General features: G+C 41.9%; 2 protein-coding genes across 2 annotated transcripts in view; both read left to right on the forward strand.

Annotated features, from left to right (window-relative positions):
• Positions 1–13,693, forward strand: part of dst (dystonin) — a 193,936-nt gene extending 180,243 nt beyond the window's left edge. The window contains 9 exon segments of the mRNA XM_045222968.1: positions 321–395; positions 505–522; positions 1,665–1,769; positions 3,278–3,395; positions 3,919–4,035; positions 8,502–8,695; positions 9,110–9,220; positions 12,353–12,485; positions 12,622–13,693. Of these exon segments, the coding sequence (XP_045078903.1) occupies positions 321–395; positions 505–522; positions 1,665–1,769; positions 3,278–3,395; positions 3,919–4,035; positions 8,502–8,695; positions 9,110–9,220; positions 12,353–12,485; positions 12,622–12,875 (1,125 nt within the window). The 3' untranslated portion in view covers positions 12,876–13,693.
• A 1,306-nt stretch (positions 13,694–14,999) lies between these two features.
• LOC121575083 (collagen alpha-3(IX) chain-like) overlaps positions 15,000–26,566 on the forward strand; it is a 29,431-nt gene continuing 17,864 nt past the window's right edge. Inside the window, exons 1-13 of the mRNA XM_041887916.2 lie at positions 15,000–15,231; positions 16,355–16,467; positions 17,268–17,391; positions 19,679–20,072; positions 20,219–20,296; positions 20,536–20,631; positions 20,825–20,878; positions 25,000–25,053; positions 25,152–25,205; positions 25,297–25,350; positions 25,600–25,653; positions 25,740–25,793; positions 25,896–25,949. Of these exons, the coding sequence (XP_041743850.2) occupies positions 16,389–16,467; positions 17,268–17,391; positions 19,679–20,072; positions 20,219–20,296; positions 20,536–20,631; positions 20,825–20,878; positions 25,000–25,053; positions 25,152–25,205; positions 25,297–25,350; positions 25,600–25,653; positions 25,740–25,793; positions 25,896–25,949 (1,149 nt within the window). The 5' untranslated portion in view covers positions 15,000–15,231; positions 16,355–16,388. The remainder of the gene's footprint in view (positions 15,232–16,354; positions 16,468–17,267; positions 17,392–19,678; positions 20,073–20,218; positions 20,297–20,535; positions 20,632–20,824; positions 20,879–24,999; positions 25,054–25,151; positions 25,206–25,296; positions 25,351–25,599; positions 25,654–25,739; positions 25,794–25,895; positions 25,950–26,566) is intronic.

Below are 26,566 nucleotides of genomic sequence, written 5' to 3' on the forward strand. Positions count from 1 at the left end.
CATGTGATTTTTATTTTGGAAATGTGTTCCCAAGTATTCCAACACATAATAGAGAGACACGTGGTTGTATACAAATGAAAGCAAGGTTTGAAATGATTATGTTTTAGTCAAATATTATATATTTTTGGGCTTCTTGCGGTCAATTTGCAATCTACAAATTATTTGCAATTATGTTCCGGCCTCCCGACCATCCACTCAAGAAAAAATCGGTCCACGGCTGAATCTAGTTGATGATCCCTGCCGTAAATCATTGGAACTAATGTATTACCTTCCCTCAATATAAATGATGTCTAAATAATGTCGTTTTTTTTATTTTGTAGGTTACACGCCAAGTGGCAAAATGCAAGTGTCCTAAACGATTCCAAGTTGAGCAAATTGGTGCCAACAAATACAGGGTAAGAGGATTTTGTCTATACCCTATACTTTACCTCAAGTGTTCAGTGAAACTTGTGCTTTATGAAAAACTAATTTGTAACTTTTTTTCATTGTCCCTTCTACGACCAGTTCTACCTTGGAAACCAGGTACATATGACAGGCTCAGGCCGCTCTTTGTTGTTATCTATGATGTGGTGCCTAATCAACCCCTCCTCTCTTTTTTGTTCACCCTGTTTCTTTTCCAATTAACATTAACATTTAGCTAAGAGTCTTCCAAGACATAATCACAATGGAACTCAGAAGTAGATACACTAGACAGCAATAATGCTTTCAGACATTTTCATTCACCTGATCATGAAGAGGCTCACTTTTAATTTGTTTATTAGTCTATGATAATAATAATAATAATAATAGCTATGTGGGTAGTTCCACCGGCATAAGTAGTTGGGATATTGGATTGAGTGTGGCTGGCTGGCGTGGGAAAGCTGCTGGTGCCTATAACTGGTGCAGGTGGAGGATCATTGACGTAGTAGCCTGCTAGGAAGGACTGTGGCCACGGTGTCATAAAATGCACCTTTGTATATATAACCTGCACTGGTTGATTGTGCTGATAAACATAGTGGCAGTAATGCTCTTGTTTAGATAGGTAGGAAATAACATTGAGCTTGTGATCATTTCTAAAACTAAAAACCAACATGTAAGGCAGTCAAGTGTTATAATGCTTTGAAGTGCAATGCTGATTAAATTATTCCCTCTTATTTGTAGTTGCTTTTGAGTTTCCAATAAGAAAGAATAGGTTTTCTACATTTGTACCCCTTCATGTGCTTTAATTTAACCGTTGGGCAGTTTGGGATTTAGAATGCTTTTAATGTGTGCTTGTCTGTTGCTTCTCTTTTATTTCCTGGGAATGATTTGTCTCAATAATGGCTGACATGACTTTGTGTAACAGCTTTTTTTGTTCAACAAACATTAACTGCTTTCCTTTTAAAGATGGGCAAACACCTTTCCATTGTTAGGGTATTATCTTGCTTGATTTAATTTTATTTAGTTCTAATGTGCAAAGAAATGCATGTTGCAATACAGGATACATAACTCATATAAAATGTAAGGGCCATTCACTTTCTGAATCTTGATGGATTTAAAACGGTGTTGGGGGTGTTTGTTGTGGAGAATTAATAGGGGTATATAGGGGGAAACATATACAGTATGTATTTGTAAGATTTTGTGTGTTCTGCACCAGTTTGTATTAATTTATTACTCAAAATCAACTGAAACAATTCTTTTGACAGTTTGGTCTGGTTCACTGCTTACATGACGATGAGATAATAGCAAACAGGGACAGTCTAAATCTAACCCCCCACCTACACGTTGCGGTTTTGGAAAGCTGTATTCTGGTAAATGGGCATTCTTAAGCCATTTGTTGTGACTCTTTATATTCTCCAGATCATTCTCCAATTCAATTCATCACTTTTACTGTACTTGATCACAAAATTCACCAGTGGCATTCAATCATTATGGGAATCACGTAGTGCAAAGTTTAAATTTAAATGAGATTGTTACAATAGGCACCTAACTGGAGGCTCATCAATGTGTGGTCATGTTTGATTGTTACACCGTGGTTGACTAGAGAGATGATAAGATGCCATCCCCCATGTTCCTCATTGGCGCTTAGCTGCATTGGTTCCTCCATCAATGTCAATGCATCCTCTATGAATATGGTGGTTTGTACTGTAGTGATAGAAAGTGCAACTGTTCACGTTGTTGGTTTGCAGGAGATTTTGTCCGTTTTGTCTGTTTGTGCTATGATGTGACAATGTTTGATGGAAGGCATGAGGCCATGATTGTTGTATTGTCAAATCTGCTAACCCCATGGCCATATCCAACTGGCTGACTTCTCCTGCAAATCCTCATCTTATGACGCTTGGCTGTTTGTTCACCCTCCATATCAGGCTTGTTTGAAAGCTTTGCAAGATACATGCAAACATCCCATAGTAAAGTCGAAAATAACAAAAATATCCCAAAAGAAGGTAAGGATAGACCACAGCACTACAGTGCACCCTAGTGGTTGAGTATCCTCTCTTCAGTCTAATGCTCTTTATATTATACAGCCTCTAATAGCAAAAAAAATTATTAGATGAGAAAATAAGTAAACATTCCATTATTAGATTATATAGAGATGAATGAAAATATTGCAACCCTTTGTGACAAATTATTAACTTACTAATTATTAAGTTTACTTGAAAACTTAATCATAAGTGATACATAACATTGTCATAACATTGATATTGACAACACATGCCCTAACCAGTCAAAATACCAGTTGTTATATCATGATTATGACAGATGTATGTAGGCTACGATAAGCCTGTTGACAGGGGGTATCAAGTAAAGTTTTACCCATTTCACCTCAATTACAAATCAATGTATCCCAATTTCACAAGTCACACCAATCCCACGTTGTTGACAATGATGAATGCACTAATACATTCTGAGAAGGTTAAACCAGTTGGATTGACCCTTCATTTGTGTCTATGAGAATGAAACCTTGATGTTGTTGCTTTGTGTCTCAATCAATGGGCTTAGCTGAGCAACAAAAGAAAGAAACCAGACAACAAAACCATCTCCTCTCATCTAGTGATTAAGTGAAATCCATTTTAGTTAAGTCATATTTCATATGTATAACTAGTCGTTGTACTCTACAAGTCAGAACATGCAATGTAATCAGGCAATCAGGCACCAACTCATAGAAGGAGAAACTTCCTCCTAACAATCTCCAAATTGTAGCATCTGCTGGTTTCTGGTGTTGCACAGCTTCAAGTCTTGTCCAGTGTTGTTGATGCAGAGTAGTGCTCAGTGACTCCCGGCCTCATCTTCCTCTCTGTCCTCCCTACTCCCTCTGCAGTTTGGAGACTCCCAGCAGCTGCGTCTGGTGCGGATCCTGCGGAGCACTGTGATGGTGCGCGTTGGTGGAGGCTGGATGGCTCTGGATGAGTTCCTTGTAAAGAACGACCCGTGTCGAGGTAAGGCACCAGACAGGACACTGGAGGGGAAATGTTATAAAATGTAATTCATTTTAAGAAAGGCAGATCTCTGGATTCGGTTTCACTCGTGTGTCACTTATGTTTTAATCGTCTATTTTTAGATAGCGGTGCTACAGCTCATTCAGTATTTATTACCATGTGATTTTATGTTATGTTGTGTAATGGTTTTCGCTCTGATTAAATTATGTGTTTTGGATGGATAAGGCTGAATGTGGCATGTAGAGTATACGTCTAAGTGTGTGTCTGGGTGTATGTTGCTACTGTATTTCTTACAATATCAGATCCTACTGCCATGCTTTCTGGATGGCTGGTTTTGAAAGCTTGTTGTACTCTGCCTGTCAAGTTCCCACAGGGGCCAGTATGAAAAATGTATGCACTCACTAATTGGAAGTCGCTCTGGATAAGAGCGTCTGCTAAATGACTAAACTGTAACTGTAAGTTCCTCTGTTTGTGTATTTCAATTTTCCTGCTAAAAAATGCCTTCCTACGCCTTCCTCTCCAGTTCATCACCACGGGAGTAAAATGTTGCGCTCGGAATCAAACTCTTCAATTACTCAGTCTCCTATAGGTTGGCAACAAATCTCACACTTTCTCACCTTGCTCCATGAACCCCCAAGTGGTATGTGTGTCTGCATCACTGTGTGTGCAGGTGTTAGTGTGTGGGTGTATGTACAAAATGGGTGTGTTGGAGTGCTCATTGTGAATGGCATTCCCATAAAGCAACTCCACTCACACTCTCCTGTTGTCCAGCAGTCTGTGGGTCTTCATGCATGCCGTCATTTTCTCTGAGTCACATCATCTGCTTCTGAATCACTCTTCACTTACTGACCTCCAGGCTATCACCAGCTCGCTCTCTCGCTCTCTCTCGCTCTCTCTCGTGCTATCTCTCTCTCTGTCTCGCTCTCTCTCGCTCTCTCGCTCTCTCTCTCTCTTCGCGCTCTCGCTCTCTCGCTCTCTCTCTCTTCGCGCTCTCTTGCTCTCGCTCTCTCTCACTCTCTCTCGCTTTCGCTCTCTCGCTATCTCTGTCGCGCTCTCTCTCGCTCTTCTCGCTCTCTCTGCGCTCTCTCTTCGCGCTCGCGCTCTCTCTCGCTCTTCGCGCTCACTCTCTCTTCTCTCTCTCTCTCCACTCTCTCTCGCTCTCTCTCTCTCTTCGCGCTCTCTCGCTCTCTCTCGCTCTCTCTCTCTTCGCGCTCTCTCGCTCTCTCTCACTTTCTCTCGCTCTCTCTCTGTCTCGCTATCTCTCGCTCTCACTCTCTCTCTCTCTCTTCGCTCTCTCTCCGTCTCTCTCTCTCTCTTCGCGCTCTCTCGCTCTCTCTCTCTTCGCGCTCTCTCGCTCTCTCTCACTTTCTCTCGCTCTCTCTCTGTCTCGCTATCTCTCGCTCTCTCTCTCTCTTCGCTCTCTCTCCGTCGCTTCTCTCTCTTCGCTCTCTCTCTCTTCGCTCTCTCTTCGCTCTCTCTCTCTCTCTTCGCTCTCTCTCGCTCTCTCTCTCTCTCGCTCTCTCTCTCTCTCTTCGCTCTCTCTCTCTCTCTCTCGCTCTCTCTCTCTCTCTCTCTTCGCTCTCTCTCTCTTCGCTCTCTCTTCGCTCTCTCTCTCTCTGCTCTCTCTCTTCTCTCTCTCTTCGCTCTCTCTCTCTCTTCGCTCTCTCTCTCTCTCGCTCTCTCTCTCTCGCTTCTCTCTCTCTCTCTCTTCGCTCTCTCTCTCTCTTCGCTCTCTCTCTCTTCGCTCTCTCTTCGCTCTCTCTCTCTTCGCTCTCTCTCTCTCTTCGCTCTCTCTTCGCTCTCTCTCTCTTCGCTCTCTCTCTCTCTCTTCGCTCTCTCTCTCTTCGCTCTCTCTCTCTCTCGCTCTCTCTCGCTCTCTCTGCTCTCTCTCTCTCTTCGCTCTCTCTCTCGCTCTCTCTCTCTCTCTCTCTCTCTTCGCTCTCTCTCTCTTCGCTCTCTCTCTCTCTGCTCTCTCTCTCTTCGCTCTCTCTCTTCGCTCTCTCTCTCTCTCTCGCTCTCTCTCGCTCTCTCTCTCTCTCGCTCTCTCTCTCTCTCTCTCTCTCTTCGCTCTCTCTTCGCTCTCTCTCTCTCTCTCTCTCTCTTCGCTCTCTCTCGCTCTCTCTTCGCTCTCTCTCTCTCGCTCTCTCTTCGCTCTCTCTTCGCTCTCTTCGCTCTCTCTCTCTTCGCTCTTTCGCTCTCTCTCTCTCTTCGCTCTCTCTCTCTCTTCGCTCTCTCTGCTCTCTCGCTCTCTCTCTCTCTCTCTCTCTCTCTCTCTTCGCTCTCTCTCTCTTCGCTCTCTCTCTCGCTCTCTCGCTCTCTCTCGCTCTCTCTCTCTTCGCTCTCTCTCTCTCTTCACTCTCTCTCTCTCTTCGCTCTCTCTCGCTCTTCGCTCTCTCTCGCTCTTTGCTCTCTCTCGCTCTCTTAGCTCTCTCTCTCTCGCTCTCTCTCTCTCGCTCTCTTTCGCTCTCTCTCTCGCTCTCTCTCTCTTCGCTCTCTCTCGCTCTCTCTCTCTCTTCACGCTCTCTCTCTCTCTTCGCGCTCTCTCTCTCCGCGCTCTCTCTCTCTCTTCGTGCTCTCTTGCTTCGTGCTCTCTCGCTCTCTCTCTCTCTTCGCGCTCTCTCTCTCTTCGCTCTCTCTCTTCGCGCTCTCGCTCTCTCTTCGCGCTCTCTTCGCGCTCTCTCTCTCTCTTCGCGCTCTCTCTCTCTCTTCGCGCTCTCTCTCTCTCTTCGCGCTCTCTCTCTCTCTGCGCTCTCTCTCTCGCTTCGTGCTCTCTCTCTTCGCTCTCTCTCACTTTCTCTCGCTCTCTTCGCTCTCTCTTGCGCTCTCTCTCTCTTTTCACGCTCTCACTCTCTCTTTTCACGCTCTCTCTCTCTGCTCTCTCGCTCTCTCTTCGCTCTCTCTCGCGCTCTCTCTCTCTCTCTCTTCGCACTCTCTCTCTCTCTCTCGCTCGCGCTTTCTCGCTCTCTCTCGCTCTCGCTCGCTCAATCTCTCTCGCTCGCTCTCTCTTCGCGCTCTCTTGTGCTCTCTCTCTCTTTTCACGCTCTCGCTCTCTCTTGCGCTCTCTCGCTCTCTCTCTCCGCGCTCTCTCGCTCTCTCTCTCTTCGCACTCTCTCTCGCTCTCTCTCGCTCTTCGCTCTCTCTCTCTTCGCTCTCTCTCTCTCTCTTCTCTCTCTCTCTTCGTGCTCTCTCGCTCTCTCTCTCTCTCTTCTCGCTCTCTCTCTCTCTCTTCGCGCTCTCTTGCTCTCTCTCTCTCTCTCTCCGCTCTCTCTCGCTCTTCGCTCTCTCGCTCTTTGCTCTCTCGCTCTCTCTATCTCTCTATCTCTCTATCTATCTATCTATCTATCTATCTATCTATCTATCTATCTATCTATTCTATCTATTCTATCTATCTATCTATGAAGCAGCCAGTGGCTTTGTGCACCTTTTCTTTTTGCAGTGCCGCTGACAATCACTGGGTTTCCCAGCAATTTACTGTTTTCACCTAAAGGCTATGCTGGGGGGAAATAGTTACTTATAGTTATATGGCTGATATTCTAAGCCACTGGAATTCATCATCAATTGTTTGGGGTGACCATATATTCTTCTACTCTGGTAGAGATTTAAAAAAAGTCAGCTAATTTACAGTTGAAGTCGGAAGTTTACATACACCTTAGCCAATTACATTTAAACTCAGTTTTTTCACAATTCCTGACATTTTATCCTAGTAAAAATTCCCTGTCTTAGGTCAGTTAGGATCACCACTTTATTTTAAGAATGTGAAATGTCAGAATACTAGTAGAGAGAATTATTTATTTCATCACATTCCCAGTGGATCAGAAGTTTACATACACTCAATTAGTATTTGGTAGCGTTGCCTTTAAATTGTTTAACTTGGGTCAAACGTTTCGGGTAGCTCTCTCTATCTTCGCTCTCTCTCGCTCTCTTCGCTCTCTCTCAATTCAATTCAATTTCAATTTAAGGGCTTTATTGGCATGGGAAACGTGTGTTAACATTGCCAAAGCAAGTGAAGTAGATGGTAAACAAAAGTGAAATAAACAATAAATATTAACAGTAAACATTACACTCAGAAGTTTCAAAAGAATAAAGACATTTCAAATGTCATATTATGTATATATACAGTGTTGTAGCAATGTGCAAATAGTTAAAGTACAAATGGGAAAATAAATAAACATAAATATGGGTTGTATTTACAATGGTGTTTGTTCTTCACTGGTTGCCCTTTTCTTGTGGCAACAGGTCACAAATCTTGCAGCTGTGATGGCACACTGTGGTTTTTCACCCAGTAGATAAGGGAGTTTATCAAAATTGGGTTTGTTTTCAAATTCTTTGTGGATCGCTGTAATCTGAGGGAAATATGTGTCTCTAATATGGTCTCTCTCTCTCGCTCGCGCTCTCTGGCTCTCTCTCTCGCTCTCTCTCTTCGCTCTCTCTCGCCACAAGCTGTTTAAAGGCACAGTCAACTTAGTGTATGTAAACTTCTGACCCACTGGAATTGTGATACAGTGAATTATAAGTGAAATAATCTGTCTGTAAACAATTGTTGGAAAAATTACTTGTGTCATGCACAAAGTAGATGTCCTAACCGACTTGCCAAAACTATAGTTTGTTAACAAGAAATGTGTGGAGTGGTTGAAAAACGAGTTTTAATGACTCCAATGTATGTAAACTTCCGACTTTATTTGGTTTTGTTTTGTTTTGGGAGGTTGGGGTGACGGGCGCGTTTATTGATTTGTATGTGCAGAGTGAGTCTGTTGTACTGTAGATTAAGCACTCTGTTCATATGAATCTCTATCGGTTAAAGGAGCGTCCTTTTCACAGCACCTACTATTGGGACTGTTTGTTTTCAGTGAGTTTGCCAGTGTGGCTAAGTGATGTGAAACTGCATGTCCTTCATTCATACGCTTTTATTTGCACAATAGTCCGATCACAAATAATGTAAACAACAATCTGTATTCATTTCAAATGGTCTGCTTTTTCCAAAAGCAGGTACTCATCATCCATTTACTCACCCCACTGAAATGAATTAGGTTCACCTTACTTATAATCAGTCATACACCAACAACCATGCATATGTCTTACTGTATGTTGTAATATTTTACCCCCCAGCCAAAGGCAGGACAAACATGGAGCTGCGCGAAAAGTTCATCCTCCCAGAAGGCACCACTCAGGTGATGGCCAGCTTCCGGTATAGAGGTCGTAGGTCGCGGCCGTCGTCACGGGCTGCCTCTCCCAACAGGTCAAACTCTAGCCATAGCTGTCCAGCCCAGCATAATAACCCAGCCTTGCCCAGCACACCCAAGGTAAGAGACATCCACGGTCTGGGAGCTGCAGCTTTTGACTACATGCTTCTTCTTCCACAGCAAATACATGTAATAACTTGGCTGACAACAGAGCAAAATTGGCTAATGACTTGTATTTAATTACCATAGGAAGCTAGTTGTATTTGAACAATTTCTACAGAAACGGTGTGTGTTGGTTTGTCTGCCATTCCCCATATGCTCCCAGCCATATCTATGATTTTTCATTTGTTTATTTTATTATTATTATTATCATATGTTTATATATGTTGTTTTTTGTTTTCTGATATATTTAGATTATTCCTTTGTTTTGTCATATCATAGCTCTTCATTTAGTCTACCTGTGCTCCTTTTAGTTGTTGATTTCTCCATCTGAATCCCTGTGTTTGTGTGTTTGATTTGCCATTATTCCCCCAGACTCCCCAACACATAACCCGCAATTATGATAAACCCTGGCTGACAAACAGCAAACCCTCCACTCCTCTTAAATCATCAGACTCCTTTGAGAGCCAAGGTTCATCCTCCGAGGTATAGTGAATCAACAGGGTCTGGAACGCTCCAGAGCTCTGAACCTAACAACTACTGCCTCCTACTATACCATCTAACTGAAATGTATAGTGTCTGAGTAAAAGGAAAAAGGAAATAAAGTGGATTTTTACACTAATAACTACTTAGATAGCCCTACCCCTTCCCCTTGGCCCTAACGTCACAATAATTGAATATCTAAAGCAGGGCCAACCAAACCCTGACAAGAGAGAAAGAGAAAAGGAAGTCAACTTACTATTGACAAATGACATAGTAGAATACACAATGTGCAATTTCGAAATGTGGAAGTGCATCTGCAGTTTTCCTCTTGTTATGACAGTCACATAGGAGACATTTTCTAAAGATTGACAACATTTTCATCCGTTCGACAACTACAAATGATGATGGAAACTGTGTTTTTCGAATAAATGGGGGGGGCACGTGACATAGCTATAACTTCCACTCCACATTTAAAGATGCGCTATGCAGAAATCGCTCAGCCATTTCCTGGTTGCTAAAATTCTAATAGTTCGCCTAATTTCAGTTTATGTGACAAAACAAGCAAGTATAGTGTAGAGAGTCATTTTACCATCTAAACAGCTGTGAAATATATTTTCCATAACCAAAAATATGGTATTTTCAGTTGTTTGATGCTGGTGAACAAATCCGAAAGTAAAAGACAATAAAAACTAAACTTAAGAACAGGAAGCATAGAAACAGCGCACATAGAACAGATCTTACAAGACTTTCTTTCAATGATAATGACAGCTCTATAACAAAAACAAAGTTGCACATTGCAGCTTTAATTCTAAATGCCTAGCCTACTGCTTGCAAAATGAATTTTCTCAACTATAAAAATAATGTTTGTCCTGAATTCAAGAATGCCTGAATTGCTTCGCCTTGCTATTCTGATTGGCTGACAAGTTTCACCATCCAATTATTTCAGATCTACAGGAGTGCAAGTTTCACCATGGCACGGACTAGCCTAGAAAGCCGTGGCGATACGTTAGGCACATGAGAATTATTAGAATGTTGCAAAAATAACTCATTTATTGCATTCCATCCATGCTGGCTTTCGCGCAATATCTGAGTCATGAAACAGATAGGTGGGAGGGCATACAGCTGTCGCCAATTTATTAATGCGCAATGCGGGTAACGGAAACACTTCAACCACTACATTTTTATTTGACACTGTAGGTTTTTGGTGTGACGTCATTACATTCAGCAGTTTTTATCGACACAAGATAGTTAAATGGAAACGCACCCTAGCAGGCAATTGTCACATCTATTTTCTATGCGAACTTTCTAATGTCGACAAAAAATCACTGGACATGTTAATTGAAACATAGCTATTGACGGTCAATCAATTAGCCCATGTCAGCTAACATTTTATAGATTGCTAGGTAAGTTAGCAAGTTAGCTATCTAAACCTTGTAGTAATCATGGTCAAATTACTGACCAGGCACCCAAGGCATGTGCCCAGGGGTCCTGACCTCCAGGGGGCCCACATTTGATTTTGTTAATCACTCTCACTCAGATATCATATGAACATGACATAAGTCATGGCCAGTGGTGTAAAGGACTTAAGTAAAAATACTTTAAAGTACTACTTAAGTAGTTTTTGTGTGTATTTGTACTTTACTATTGATATTTTTGACAACTTTTACTTTTACTTCACTACATTCCTAAATAAAATAATGTACCTTTTACTCCATACATTTTCCCTGACACACAAAAGTACTCCTTACATTTTGAATGCTTAGCAGGACAGGAATATTGTCCAATTCATACATCCCTGGTCATCCCTACTGCCTCTGATCTGGCAGACTCACTAAACACAAATGCTTTGTTTGTAGATGATGTCTCAGTGTTGGATTGTGCCCCTGGCTATCCGTAGATAAATAAAAAACAAGAAAATTGTGCCGTCTGGTTTGCTTAATATAAGCAATTTGAAATGATTATACTTTTACTTTTACTTTTGATACTTAAGTATATTTCTGCAATTACATTTACTTTTGATACTTAAGTATATTTAAAACCAAATACTTTTACTCAAGCAGTATTTTACTGACTTTTACTTGAGTCATTTTCTATTAAGGAATCTTTACTTTTACTCAATTATGACAATTGGGTACTTTTTCCACCACTGGTCATGGCAAAATGTTAAAGGCATTAAAACTGCTACATTTTCCCTCTGCCCCTTGGAAAATGTGTAGAATTGCAGAAAATGTGCTTTAAAACTGCAACATTTTCCCAAAACATTATTCAGGTTAGTAGCCCGATGAACATAGAAATGCTACAATGATCAAATGTTTTATACATCTTTAATATTGGTAATCAGAATGTGTTGTTAGGTGTCAAGTTATATGGCTACGATCGGATTAATGTTTGAATTGCAATTTCATGATTACTTTCAAAAAAGTTATTGTTTCAAGACCCTAAAAATATATTGTTTACATTTTAAATGTCTAAATAAATAACCAAGCCCAAAAGTTTGAGCACCATGATCTAAAGGGTCTGGATAGGTATAAACTGTGTAGCTGTTGGAGCTTCCACCATATTTGCTTCCACCTTACAGATCTGCTAGCATCAAAGTGTTAAGGCCAAGGGGGAGGTGTAGGGAGCAAATTGTGATTGAAGGGAGTACATAAACTGTATATTTGTTGTCTATTAGAGGCCGATTTCAGTTGGGTTTTTCATTTTAATGCTTTAAAGTACTAACTGGGGATCGTGGTGGAACATTCTTTCTGTTGTCAAAAACCATCTCTAACTAACTCAAACTAAGAACTCAACCGCTGTTCTGTGTTGCATGTTGAACTGTTTATCTGTTAATCCACTGTACAGATTTAGGTTGTTACTGAAACATCATACAGTACATCAACTTTTCATTCAACACAATAACCCCTTACATTGGATGTCCCTGGGATTTGATCAGATTTCATCAGAATGCCACATTGCATAACATGCTAGTTAGAGAAGAATTACCAGTGTTCGAAAGAGTCAATGTACTAGACTAGAGAATCAACTCAAACACAGAAGACAGTATTGTCTTGTTCTGTGATTTTACCATTGTGTAGCTAGCTATTTGTTTGTAAACATACAGAAAAATGCCAACAAATGCTCTGTCTTTTGCAGAGCACTCCGATACAGGGAAGCAAACTGCGGCTCCCTGGATACTTGTCAGGAAAAGGGTTCCAGTCGGGAGAAGAGCAGGGAACCCTGATCAATGCTGCTGTGATGAAAGCACGGGGACAGGCGATAGGGTTTGGTGAGTAGAGCATCCTTTTGAAAAAGCAGTGACTGCTTCCTGTCTGCTAAAGGGCTCTGCTCTTCGGCTCTGCTATTAAAGTTGCCAGTCGCTGTAACCTTAACAATAACCGGAATCGGAATCTTTTGCCCCCCAGAATCGAGAAGGCCTGGCAGCCGACCTGGAAGTAAAGCAGGCAGCCGAGGGAGCAGCCGGAGGGGAAGCGACGCTTCAGACTTCGACATCTCGGATATCGCATCGGTGTGCTCTGACACATCGGAGACGGTGGGGGACACCAGTCGGGCCACACCCCGCTCGTCGTCACGTCAACAAGGAGGCAAGCCCTCCAAAATCCCCACTCCTCAAAGAAGGTCGACCCCCAGCAAACTGGCCAAGACCTCCAAGAGATAGTCAGCGGTCTTGAGACAACCACAGGAGCCACGTTGGCCCAAAGTGACAATAGAGACTGGCGTGTTGATTATTTGTTGATTATTTAAAGTGTTGTGAAGATGTAAAATATTCTGTTGAGATAGAAAAAAATGTTATTGTTAAGTGAGAATGGAATGCCAATGGCCTTGTGTTTGTCTTAATGTATTTTATTTTATGTGAATAATGTCAAATTATTATGATTATTTTATTTTATTGACGCTAAACCTGAAGAGGTTAAAAAAACTGAAAAGAAAAAAAATACATGGAAAAGACTACAGTGTATGGTCAACTAACAATTTGACACACTAATGAATGGTAACACACAGCATTGTACTCTGAGAGAGTTACTGAATGTTCTGTATGCTGACATACGTGTGACAGACAGTGCATCACGCTACCCTGTGGGACACCTCAATTATCTATTATGTATTTAAAGTGCAATGATGTACTGCCAAAATGCATTTAAAGGGAAAGACAATATACACGTAGCCTACCACATAGTAAACACTGCAAATAATTATGTTCTGACTGAGAAGACTGTTGAAGGCAAGTTCACGCAGAAATCCCTCAATATCCAGGCTTTAAAGTACTCCACCTTACCTTAGGTAGTACTGTTTTGTTTGGTGAACTTACAGCGATGTGTGCCATTTTACCTTGAACATTGGCCTCCCCGGGCCCTGAGTAGACATTCTTTAGTGCATTCATCATGTCAGTGTATGGTTCATTTTGCTAGAGTGGAAAGGATCGCTGTTAACGTTTTGTAATAAATCTGCTAGCAGAAAGCTACCATGGTATACTGACATGGGACACATAATTGTCTGTTTTTTTTATATGATGTTATACATTATTATTATTACAGTACAATGTATAATTTCTGTAGATTGACCCAATAGGATGCAGCGGAGAGACAAAGGGAGGCAAAAGGAATCTAGCATCATATAGAAATGGGAAGTATTTCATAAAGTCCAGTGATGTCTCCTTGTGTTGTTATATGATATATAGGCTACTTGAGCTCTTTGAATAGGACAACTACAGTTGAGCAGGTGATACAGTTTCACCCCAGAAACCTTGAATTTTAGAAAATTTGGAAACTTGAACTGTATTGTTACATTTCAACATGGTCTACCTATGTGTTTCTTACAGATCACTCCATCGCCTTCCGAATCTCTCAGATCATAGAAACTTTTATCTCTTTCAAATTTAAAAGCTGTGTAAAAGCTGTGATAATGGTGCTCATCCCATAAATGTCAAGTTAGAGACAAGTATGAAGAAAAAAAAGGTATGCACTCACTAACTGTAAGTCGCTCTGGATAAGAGCGTCTGCTAAATGACTAAAATATAAAATGTAAAATGTAAGTTTGTCTCAATAATGGGCCTATAGCCTACAGGCAGCCCATACTATCTGTGGATCATCATAAATGTTGAGCAGATAACTGGGTTATATATTTTTTGAAATTAATAACATAACATGTACAGACGGTGCCTTTAATGCCACAAAAAAAACGTACATTTAGAGCCAGGGTATATTTGACCAATCCAACTAAAATTTTATTTTAGACCCCAGTGGCCTAAGATACCCTCCATAGGCTACATGCCCAGGTTCAGTGCAGTGTTCTACGGGTTTTGGGTTAATGGTATTCCCAGTGCCACCATTCTCTGCGCGGGGAATGTTTGCAGAGCGCTCTTCGCGCGTGGCCGCGACATACTACAGGTTTCTACCAGTGGAAATCGGGACAGCAACTGACTGTCCTGGGAAGCGGGTCACCTAACCAAAAATTGTTTCACGTTTTAGTTGATAAAAGTATGACTATAAAAGTAGCATAAAATAATGAATATACGTATGTGAACTGTGACAAGTTAATATGAAAACAAAAATGTACCTATTTATTGCTGAATAAGGGAGGCTTCAGAGGAGATGACAGGTGTAGGAAAGGATAGGCTACCGTGCTCCTTGCAAATTAAATTCAGTCTATTTTATCCCATCCCAATCAATAATGCATCAAAATTATATAATTTAAATTTGCTTGTGCTCCTAACGTGTGTAAAAAAGGAAAGAAGAATTGAATGGTTGTCCTGAGCGTTCTCCTTGCAGTGAAGTGTGTTTCAGCAGACGAGACAGGCCTACGGGAGAGATCAGATCCCCTGGGGACCGAAGGTAGAGTGGAGCGCAAGGAAGGGTCAGGTCTTCCTGAGACCCGCCACTATCAGACTGAATGGTCCTACTGTTTAAGGCATGGTTTGGCCTAGGGATGCCACTTTAAAATTGGTTATATCCTCACTGCGGGAACTGTAAAGGAACCGAAAGCAGTCCACATCGGGGCCTCGTTTTCTGGAATATGTGAGTGATTTTTACAATATTGTCTACATTCATATATATGTATATTTCGATTTTATAATAATTTAATTGAAATATGATGGTGGGTTTTGTGTGTGGTGGAAACTATTTGCTAGGATAACCACTGCTCCATCAATAAGCCATCGATTTATTGTGGATCAATATTACTGGCATCTAATTAAAAGTGTAATTTGTCTGACTTAAGAGTAGGCTAAGATAATAACTCCATCAATTCAGTAAAGTAGATTCTACTGTACCGGTTTTGGATCTCATAATGAATACAGTTTTATGGGAACAAAATGTCGAAGAACCAAATTAACTTTAGCCTACTTTTTTTGGACGAAATGAAATATCTAAATTCTATTCAATGGTAGAGATATGAGCACACGTGAACATGATTTGATATTGTATGATTTTATTTGTTGGGATAATCTTCTTTTGACATCGTGAAGTTGATGTTGAATTTCTTTACGGTTAATTAATAAATATGTGACTCCTTCGATACCGTTAACTGTGACTAAGTTATTATAGACACTTTTCTGACCAATTGCCTGATTGGATTTCATATTATTTTCGGACATAATATAATTCCAGATGGAAAAGTACATCATTTTTACATGATTTATAGACCTACATAAATATGTCTGACATTATATTATTGTGTTTATGTGTAATCAACATTTCTTATAGAATTTTTATTTTATTTAACTAGGCAAGTCAGTTAAGAACAAATTCTTATTTACAATGAAGGCCTACACCGGCCAAACCCGGACCACTTGTGCGCCGCCCTATGGGACTCCCAATCACGGCCGGTTGTGATACAGCCTGGAATCGAACCAGGGGGTCTGTAGTGACGCCTCAAGCACTGAGATGCAGTGCCTTAGACCGTTGCCACACTCAGGAGCCCAGAATGCTGTTATTTCTATTATTGATGGAGTACTGTAGGCTACTGTTCTTTTATTGTTGAGTATTTTTTATTTGCATTTGATTACAATAGGCCTAATCCTACCAATTTTACATAAAGTAAAACAGTGCACTGTTCCTCACTATAGATAATTGGGAAAAATTTGTAACATTTAAATGATATTTCCTTGATCTTAGAGCTTTGCTTATTTTACTTTTGCAGGTGCTTATAATCCCTGGCCCATCACATTTTGAAAATGCCAGCCTTGAAAGAACTGCTAGTTTTCCCAGTGCTTCTAGCTTTCTTTGGATTGACCAAATGCCAGGAATTACCAAGTAAGTACCATAAAATGCCTTTGTTTTCTTTTGCTGTTTATTGAGGTTCTAATAATAGTGCTTGATTGATTTTCAGCTTTTCTCAAGTCTGTGTCTAGTTTTTCTTTCTTTCCAACATTGGCAAAGTTGGTTGGCGTGGGAATTTATGAACACTGTTCCATGCAATGCAATATAATTTGATTTTCTATTTCTGTATGACCAGCAGGTGGCACCACTGGTACATAAAACCATAACACTCTCAGAAGCTCGCACATCCTTCCCCTCTTGAGTAGTTCCTGTGTCAGTCTGTGATTTTGGCTTAACAGAATGGACCACTACTAAAACCAACTTACGTTACTGTGAAGTCAAAAACATCCAAACTTCCCATTTTCTGAATTAAATGACACTCATAGAATGAGGAAATATGACATCCTTCAACTGTGGGAGTGAGAATCATGAGAGTCAACTGAATTAATGTTGTGCCAAGTGTAATGACATTTTGTAGTGTGTAATCAATTACACTGTTCTTTGTTATAGTTACTGCAAATCAACACTGATTGAACAAATAACTATTTCACAAAACATTAGATTGAAAAAGTTTGATGCTGTTGAATACCAGTAGCATGAATACCAATAATCATTGTTTGATTGATCTTATTTTGCGATAGATCACTTTTTTTTTTACTGTGTGACTTTTTCAAATAACGTGTTTCATGTCTAAAAATGCATCCAGATCCTCATCATTTACTGCCTTACTTTAACACTTCAACACTATGAACATCACATTTCTGAAAAACTGAGCTGCGTGTTTTTACTCTGAGGTTATGACATGCTAGAGGAGTTCCGGGTGTCTAAGTCCAAAGGGGTGAGGAAAGTAGACGGATCTGAACCTGATTCAGTGGCCTACCGTGTGAACCCTGCCATCCACCTACGCAAAACCATGAGGTACTGTCTGCATGCACATTTAAATGTCAAGATGTGCATTTGATTCTCAGAGGATAACACATGATAACACAGGAAAACACTTATTTCCAAAGTGGTCCTCAGCTGAATTTTCCTGATATACACACTTAACACACATAATTAAAATAATTACATAAATAAAAAGGCACAAATGTACAGATAAAAGTAATCAATCAAAGTGTAAGGGAAAAGGGGAGGGGGAAGAGTTAAAAATAGTTATACAAGCAAAGAATCCAATAGACATGGGGCACAACATTGTGGAACTTTAGAAACATGTTGTTATAGAATAGACATGCCTCACTGACATGTAGAGTAAGTCATCATATTAGCTTTATTTATAATATTTCCAGTATGTTGCATCCTCCTGAACGAGACCCAGCGCCCACACTTTATTGTCATTCCTCCTCACTGACGGTGAATAATTACAGTGGGGAAAAAAAGTATTTAGTCAGCCACCAATTGTGCAAGTTCTCCCACTTAAAAAGATGAGAGAGGCCTGTAATTTTCATCATAGGTACACGTCAACTATGACAGACAAATTGTAGGATTTTTAATGAATTTATTTGCAAATTATGGTGGAAAATAAGTATTTGGTCACCTACAAACAAGCAAGATTTCTGGCTCTCACAGACCTGTAACTTCTTCTTTAAGAGGCTCCTCTGTCCTCCACTCGTTACCTGTATTAATGGCACCTGTTTGAACTTGTTATCAGTATAAAAGACACCTGTCCACAACCTCAAACAGTCACACTCCAAACTCCACTATGGCCAAGACCAAAGAGCTGTCAAAGGACACCAGAAACAAAATTGTAGACCTGCACCAGGCTGGGAAGACTGAATCTGCAATAGGTAAGCAGCTTGGTTTGAAGAAATCAACTGTGGGAGCAATTATTAGGAAATGGAAGACATACAAGACCACTGATAATCTCCCCTCGATCTGGGGCTCCACGCAAGATCTCACCCCGTGGGGTCAAAATGATCACAAGAACGGTGAGCAAAATCCCAGAACCACACAGGGGGACCTAGTGAATGACCTGCAGAGAGCTGGGACCAAAGTAACAAAGCCTACCATCAGTAACACACTACGCCGCCAGGGACTCAAATCCTGCAGTGCCAGACGTGTCCCCCTGCTTAAGCCAGTACATGTCCAGGCCCGTCTGAAGTTTGCTAGAGTGCATTTGGATGATCTTAAGGTGTCCTACTTTCCCCCCATGTGAGCTAGTCAACATGAGCTAGCACCATGCACCCAAATGAGACGTTAATAGCGACGTGTATTGAGCTACGTTTCTTCTCTGCACTGCTCCTTTGCCAATGGGGTTTCCACAGTTTTTCCACTCAGTGTAATTATGCCCACTTCCAAACAATATATTTGATTTCCTCTCCTGCACGGAAACCTCCAAATGTGCCTTTGCTTCAGCACTTGATGTTCACCAATGGACAGTAGGTGGAACACCACTGGAATTCATTCAGTTATCACAATGGATGAATATAGTAGTTGACTCGTTTGTTGATTAGCATAATGATGTGTTGTTGGTCAAAATGCATTATGATTAGTTAAAGTGTATTAGCCTATCATCCAGGGTTTCCTTTGGAAATAAAGACATCATCGTTAAATTGCAATAGGGGAGTGTTTTCCCCAACCATCCTCAAACCCTCATTGACAGTTTCTTGGTATAGATAGGCTATACACAGTTATTTATGCTGTCTGGGAGGCATTGAACATCAGTAGCTAATCTATTTGTTTGGTATTTTCCCTCTCTATGTTGTGGCCAGCAAAGCTGTCATCAATGAACTTTCAATGCCTGAAAACTAAGAGATGTTTATATCGACAAGCAGAAGTGTGTTACTGTAAATTAAATTCAAATCATGGAAACAAACAATTATGTGAAATGTCAAAGTACAGCATCAAAAAGGCAACAGGAATGATTTGCCCTGGCAGGAAGCCACAGAGGGAGAGAAGAGGGTGTATACAATTATGTTGTGCAACAGGCCTGCTGTGATTGAAAACATTACTGGTAGATTGAGTTTCAGTTTCAGAGTTTCCAACTAGGGTGGCTTTGAAACCAAAAGCAGAGGTTTAAAAGCAGTGGGAAAAGCTATCAAATGTTAAGCCCGTGCAACACTGATTGTGTTGTTTCAAAAGTATTTGATCATTTTATTCTAAATAAAATTGCACTACAAATGCCAGGGCTTGTTCTACATGAAAATAGTATGTATTGTTTTGAACTATGTTCAGTGTCTCCTAATACTCCATGATTGTCGTGCCACAGTGATGTGTACCCCGATGGCCTGCCATCCGACTACTCCGTCATTGCCACATTTAAGGTGACGAAGGACGCCGCCAAGAGGTCCTGGAACTTGTGGCAGGTCATCGACACTGATGGACGTGAACAGGTGGGCCTCCGTTTCCAGGGCGACATACGTTCTCTGGACTTCTTCTACACCAGCCCCCGTGGCACCCAGATGCTGCGCACATTCCACCGGGTGGAAAAGCTGTTCAACGGCGAGTGGCACAAGCTGGCGCTGCAGGTCAAGGGCGATAAGGTCAAGTTGCTGGTGGATTGCGAGGAGGTGAGCGTGGAGCCCATCGACAATCCCAGACCCATCATCCGCCAGGGTTACACCTCCATTGTGAAGAGGGCTGTGGGAGACCGCTCCCTCTCAGTAAGTTCTGTGCTGTTCAGACCAAATCATGCTGGGTTTCCTACAGTATTTTGCAGTTGTAGTATACATTGATCAAGGCAGCACAGTCAATTCAGCGTTCATATGAAAGCACACTGACCATAATATCTCGTGTCCTGGTACTGTAGGTAGACCTCCAGCAGATGGATGTGTCCTGTGATCCAGAGAAGGCCTACTCAGAGGGCTGCTGTGAGCTCTCCAGTGTGGTGAGTTGGGTGCGACTGTCAGCGGGTTCATGTTCCTCACTGAGCAATACGTACAGTACAGGATGTCTTTTAATCTAGCCTGTTCTCTCATTGTCTCCCATAGAAGTGACTACGTGCTCCTCCCAAATGTGTGCTGTGTGTTTGTGTGGTGTGTCTAGGGAGTAGGGCACCAATCATAAGAATAATTTCTGTCCCTGCAGATGGACTAATCAAGTTCTATTCTATTCTATTCTATTCAGTGTGGAGGGTATGCTGAAATTGGCCTGACAGCAGGAAGGGCCACCTGTACGTGTATGCAAGGACAGCCTGGCAGCCAGGGGCCCCCAGGACCAAAGGTGACTACTAGGCCCATTACACTTCCTATTACAGCACCACAGCTTTGAATCATGAGCTGTTTGTTCATTGGCAATGATAGGTAAAAGAGTTTGTTACAGCACATACAGGATGAGACCAGGCTGGAGAGCCAACTTGGCTTGCTTGTGGTCCAGGCTAATGCTAACTAATACCACTGTATGTCTCCATCTGCAGGGTCACAGAGGTCTCCCAGGCAACAGAGGAGAGCCAGGAAGACTAGGCAACTGGGTAAGGACATTTACTCATTATAGTTCTCACTACAGTGTTGAGTTGAAATGTGTTTGGTGAGGGTAAACAACTTAGAATAATAAGTGGTAATTGTCACTCAGAATGTATGCTCTCTGTTGGTCTTTGTAGATTTGACAGTATGCAGACATTAGATGAAATAGGATGAAATAGGACAACCCCTTCTTGCTTGACAGCAGTGAAGTTGTGGAAAACGGCAACGGAAGCATAACTGAGAAACGGTATGATGGAAACAGGAGCAGAAGCAGTGCCACCTAGAAATGGTAAACACTGGGCCCACACTCACGTTGGGACTACTGAAGGCCGTGTGCATCTGTCCCTGGGGAGCCCCGCACGAGAATGGATGTGAAGTAGAAGTGGTAATAGAAGGGCAGAGTGCTGGAAGATCCATTTGACATGTTTCAATACCAAGGCTTATCTGCATTGGAAGAGAAATGGTTTAGATCAATATGGCAAAGGATCGTAGACTGTCTGGTTTCACTTTAACATTAGGAGATGCTTAATAGAATACTTAATAGAATCTGAATGTGTTGAATCCCACGCACAGTGAAAGCAGACAGTTGTGTAACATTATTACAAATGCCTAATAATGAATGACTTATTACTTGCTACGGTAGGTTCCTATGTTTTTATACGTATTAATCATTGTTTCATAATTGTTTTAATCATAGTCATCGTAGTCATCAACATCATACTACTGCCCTTCATTTACTTAGCACTCAGGAAGAATGCTTTGTCATTGGCAGAGGACTGGAGAGAGTTGAGAACAGAACGCCCCTTAAAGTACAATAGAGAGCCATCCAACGCAGAGCAGAGGACAAAATGTTTAGTAAGCAGTTTAATGAAAGGACATGGCATACTCACTGCATCAGGATTCAATTACATGTTTGACTATGCAAACATAATCCTGCTTGTAGGCTTCAGGCAGTAGACATGATTATTTCCATTGAGACTGAGTTATGACTAATTTACCTCTTTGATGTAGCTCCAGTTCTCAGTGGTATGCTGGATGTAAAATGCTTAATGTCTTTTAAACCCAACCCAGAGAGCTGAATACATGTGCCCAATAGTGTGCAAGGCTGGCAGTGGGTCTTCAAAGAGAGGACGTATCTTGTACATGAGAAACGAGCTGTTGGCTTGGCATTTAACATGCCCTTTAGTCTGGAGAGACTCTGGGTGAAAATGACCCATATATTACGCACATTACACACATACACACACATGCGCTCTCGTACACACACAGGCTCGCTCTCACACACACACGCACACACACAGACACACACGACTACGCTGGGTACTCACTCACAGACAGGCAGATGAGGGGGACACGCTGTTTCTGGAGCTCAGTTGGAGGCCAACATCTGCCTTCTGTGACTCAGTGGAACCCTCACCCCCTGCCAGTATGCAAGTCACAGAGCACGACCATGTTTACAGCCACCCCCGCTGGCGTCTAAGGAGGGCATTCCCTGGCTCCAATATATGAACTGACCATCCCGGTGGGTGGGTGGTCCTTCCATTAGTAAAGTTGTAAAGTTCACGGTCATGCTTCTGGATAAAGCGTTTAGCGTCTCCAAGGTTAGCCTCTTAGCAGCTGACTATGCATGGGGTGATCTGAGGTGAGATGGTTAATAAACTGGTGCCATGGAATAGAGGACTGTTGGTCTTGATCAAAGGAGTTCGTTGATTAAGTGGAATAACCCCAATTCAAAGGCCAAAACAGTGTCTTATATGAGTGAGGATGTGGGCATCTGTGTGGAAACACTTCCAGAATAAGTTGTTCAATTTTCCCTTAGCTATGACACATCTTTCCTTGGGTCATAAATTGTGGCCTACACTGTGTTAACGCTAACTCCATGTTTCAGGGGCTAAGCCTGTCTCGCACTACTTAGATCTTCGGTCTAAAGTAAATATTTGACACATCATTATAGTCATCATGTACTACTAGAAACCCCTAATAGCCCATGTTCAGATTTCGTCCTTCTGTAAACATCTACTCCTCCAAGGAAATGTTATGGTTATTATGATAACTTCAAGTGTTTGGATAGATATTGTATATTCCATTCAAAGGCCACAATGAAATCCATATAACTTACTGTGATGCCCACACACTTGACAGATTGGGAAACTCCAATGTGTTGCTCCGATGTCTGGTCTGTCTTATACCATCAGTCAGAGCCACATTCCACTGGCCAAGACTTCTGTATAACAGTCACCATGGACGGCTGTGATACACCGCTCTACAGTAGTTCACTCATGACATAATTGATTATTTCACATCTAATTACTGTAAGTTCAGTCATATGATTTTGCATGACTAAGCGGGGTTCTGCATGAACTTAGATTTGTGTGTATTAGGTTTTTTGTTATGGAACTGTTAGATATTACTTGCTAGATATTGCTGCACTGTCGGAACTAGAAGCTCAAGCATTTCGCTACACTCGCAATAAACATCTGCTAACCATGTGTATGTGACCATTACCTTTGATTTGATTTGATTTGAACACTGTGCAAAACAGAAAAATAGGAAAGTCCCTGAGGTGAGCTTGCGTGTTCTGCACAACGCAGGTGCACATTTCACTAGAATTACATACAGTATATATACAAAAGTATGTGGATACCCCTTCAAATTAGTGGATTCGCCTATTTCAGCCACACCCATTGCTGACAGGTGTATATTATCGAGCACACAGCCATTCAATCTTCATAGACAAACATTGGCAGTAGAATGGCCTTACTGAAGTGCTCAGTGACTTTCAACGTGGCACCGTCATTGAATGCCACCTTTCCAGCAAGTCAGTTTGTCAAATTTATGCCCTGCTAGAGCTGCCCCGGTCAACTGTAAATGCTGTTATTGTGAAGTGGAAACATCTAGGTGTAACAATGGCTCAGTAGCGAAGTGGTAGGCCACACAAGCTCACAGAACAGGACCGCCGAGTGCTGAAACGCGTAGCACGTAAAAATCGCCCATCCTTGTTTGCAACACTCACTACTGAGTGGTGCAGTGGTCTAAGGCACTGCATCGCAGTGCTAGCTGTGCCACTAGAGATCCTGGTTCGAATCCAGGCTCTGCTGTAGCCGGCCGCAACCGGGAGACCAATGGGGCGGCGCACAATTGGCCCAGCGTCGTCCAGGGTAGGGGAGGGAATGGCCGGCAGGGAGGTAGCTCAGTTGGTAGAGCATGGCGTTTGCAACGCCAGGGTTGTGGGTTCGATTCCCACGGGGGGCCAGTATAAAAATAATGTATGCACTAACTGTAAGTCGCTCTGGATAAGAGCGTCTGCTAAATTGTTCGAACAAACTGTTCGTTGGGAGCTTCATGAAATGGGTTTCCATGGCCGAGCAGCCGCACACAAGCCTAAGATCATTATGCGCAATACCAAACGTCGGCTAGTGTGGTGTAAAGCTCACCGCCATTGGAATCTGGAGCAGTGGAAACCCGTTCTCTGGAGTGATGAATCACGCTTCATCAATCTGGGTTTGGCGGGTGCCAGGAGAACGCTACCTGCCCCAATGCATAGTGCCAACTATAAAGTTCGGTGGAGGAGGAATAATGGTCTGGGGCTGTTTTTCATGGTTTGGGCTAGGCCCCTTAGTTCCAGTGAAGGGAAATCTTAAAGCTACAGCATACAATTACATTCTAAACGATTCTGTGCTTCCAACTTTGTGGCAACAGTTTGGGGAAGGCCCTTTCCTGTTCCAGCATGACAATTCCCCCATGCACAAAGCGAGGTCCATACAGAAATGGTTTGTCAAGATCGGTGTGGAAGAACTTGACTGGCCTGCACAGAGCCCTGGCCTCAACCGCATTGAACACCTTTGGGATGAAATGGAAAGCCGACTGCGAGCCAGGCCTATTCGCCCAACATTAGTGCCCGACTTCACTAATGCTCTTGTGGATGAATGGAAGCAAGTCCCCGCAGCAATGTTCATATTAATGGCCATGATTTTGGAATGAGATGTTCGACGAGCAGGTGTCCACATACCTTTGGTCATGTAGTGTATCTAGCATAATCTGGTTTTCCACCTGCTTGCTATACAGCTCACATTGTCTTTCTTCCCCTAGTCTCCTTTGTAACTAATTTTACATGTTTTTTCTGCTGCAGGGAGGTATGGGCCAGACAGGTGACTATGGCCATGTTGGAGAGCCAGGCCCTAAGGTAAGACATACCCTCAGAGGTCAACACCTTTGTTTCAATGTTTGTTTGTGTTTAAAAAAATTAATTAAACGTGTATGACAACAACCTGTCTCCCTCAGGGCATTGAAGGAATCAAAGGAAACAAAGGGATGAGAGGACTTCACGGCCTTGATGTAATCCACTATCGAATACATTTCCATAATCTCTTTAGCTGGTTAGTGGTGTCACAGGACAGATGAGTGCTAACGAGCTGCTGTGTTTCAGGGCGACAGAGGTTCCAAAGGTCTGAAGGGATTACAAGGCGCCGGGGGCTTCAAGGTAGGTTGTGTTGTGGTTCGTCATGGAGCATGTGGTCTCTTCAAATCCCCTAGGCTTCCGTTTGGCCTGCCAAACTCAGCATATGCAGATTGCAGAGCCATATATAGAATAATTATGGCTCCGAGCATATGTAGTCAATTTGAAAAGTAACAAAGTTGCTACTTTTAATGAGTGTGTTCCTGAGTGTCGTGCTTGTACTATGTAATAGAACATTAAGAGGGTCTCATTTGGGTGTTTTGATGATTTCAGGGAACTCAAGGGTCACCTGGAGAGCTGGGTGAGACCGGAGAACAAGGAGAAACTGTAAGTTCTTCTAAAGATGGGAGACACATATTGCAGTATTGTGATTGGTTTTATCATCATTGACTAATGTATCTGTCTTCTTGAAGGGAGATCCAGGTCCACTTGGATATGAAGGAATTCCAGGATATACAGGAGTGAAGGTGAATATCATTTAATCCACCAGACAGTCTTATTTCTCCATGTTCTCTCCTACGAAATATTTAATTTTCAATAATATTGTATGCTTGTATTCTTGTTTGTAGGGAGAAGAAGGGCCCTCCGGTGTTGAAGGACCGGTTGGGGCACAGGGAAAGCAGGTATGTTGAGGGTCCACAAAGTAAACCCCACTTGTTATGATAATCATAGCCGCGGGAAGTAGGGGCATCACCCCCTGATTTTTATAATAATAATGAAAACAATTTTTTTACACAAAAGTAGGGGCCTTAACTAGTCATGTATTACCGGCCGTCTGTAGCGTGGGCAAAACAATTTATTCAGCACAAACAATATTAGTACCTCTGGCCAGGTTTGGGAATAGGCTTGACACAACAAATTGAGTTAGTAACAGTAGCACTTTTAGCCCTAGTGATTTCCTAGTGGGAGGACTATCTGCAGGTCAGCTAACAAGGCAGTGAGGATGTTTACTGGAAGTACTGTCCATCAAATTCCACTGTAGATGAAGAAGTCCTTAGTGACATATTAAAACATCTCCAGACACAACAAACAGGAACAAATTGTGTAAATGTATGTACATACAGTGCATTTGGAAAGTATTCAGACCCCTTGACTTTTTCCAATCTACACATGATAACCCATAATGACAAAAACAGGTTTTTATACATTTTTGCAAATGTATAAAAAAGATGAAAGGAAATATCACATTTATATAAGTATTCAGACCCTTTACTCAGTACTTTGTTGAAGCAGCTTTGGC

The sequence above is a fragment of the Coregonus clupeaformis genome, chromosome 1, assembly GCF_020615455.1.
Source record: "Coregonus clupeaformis isolate EN_2021a chromosome 1, ASM2061545v1, whole genome shotgun sequence".
In the NCBI taxonomy this organism is placed as follows: domain Eukaryota; kingdom Metazoa; phylum Chordata; class Actinopteri; order Salmoniformes; family Salmonidae; genus Coregonus; species Coregonus clupeaformis.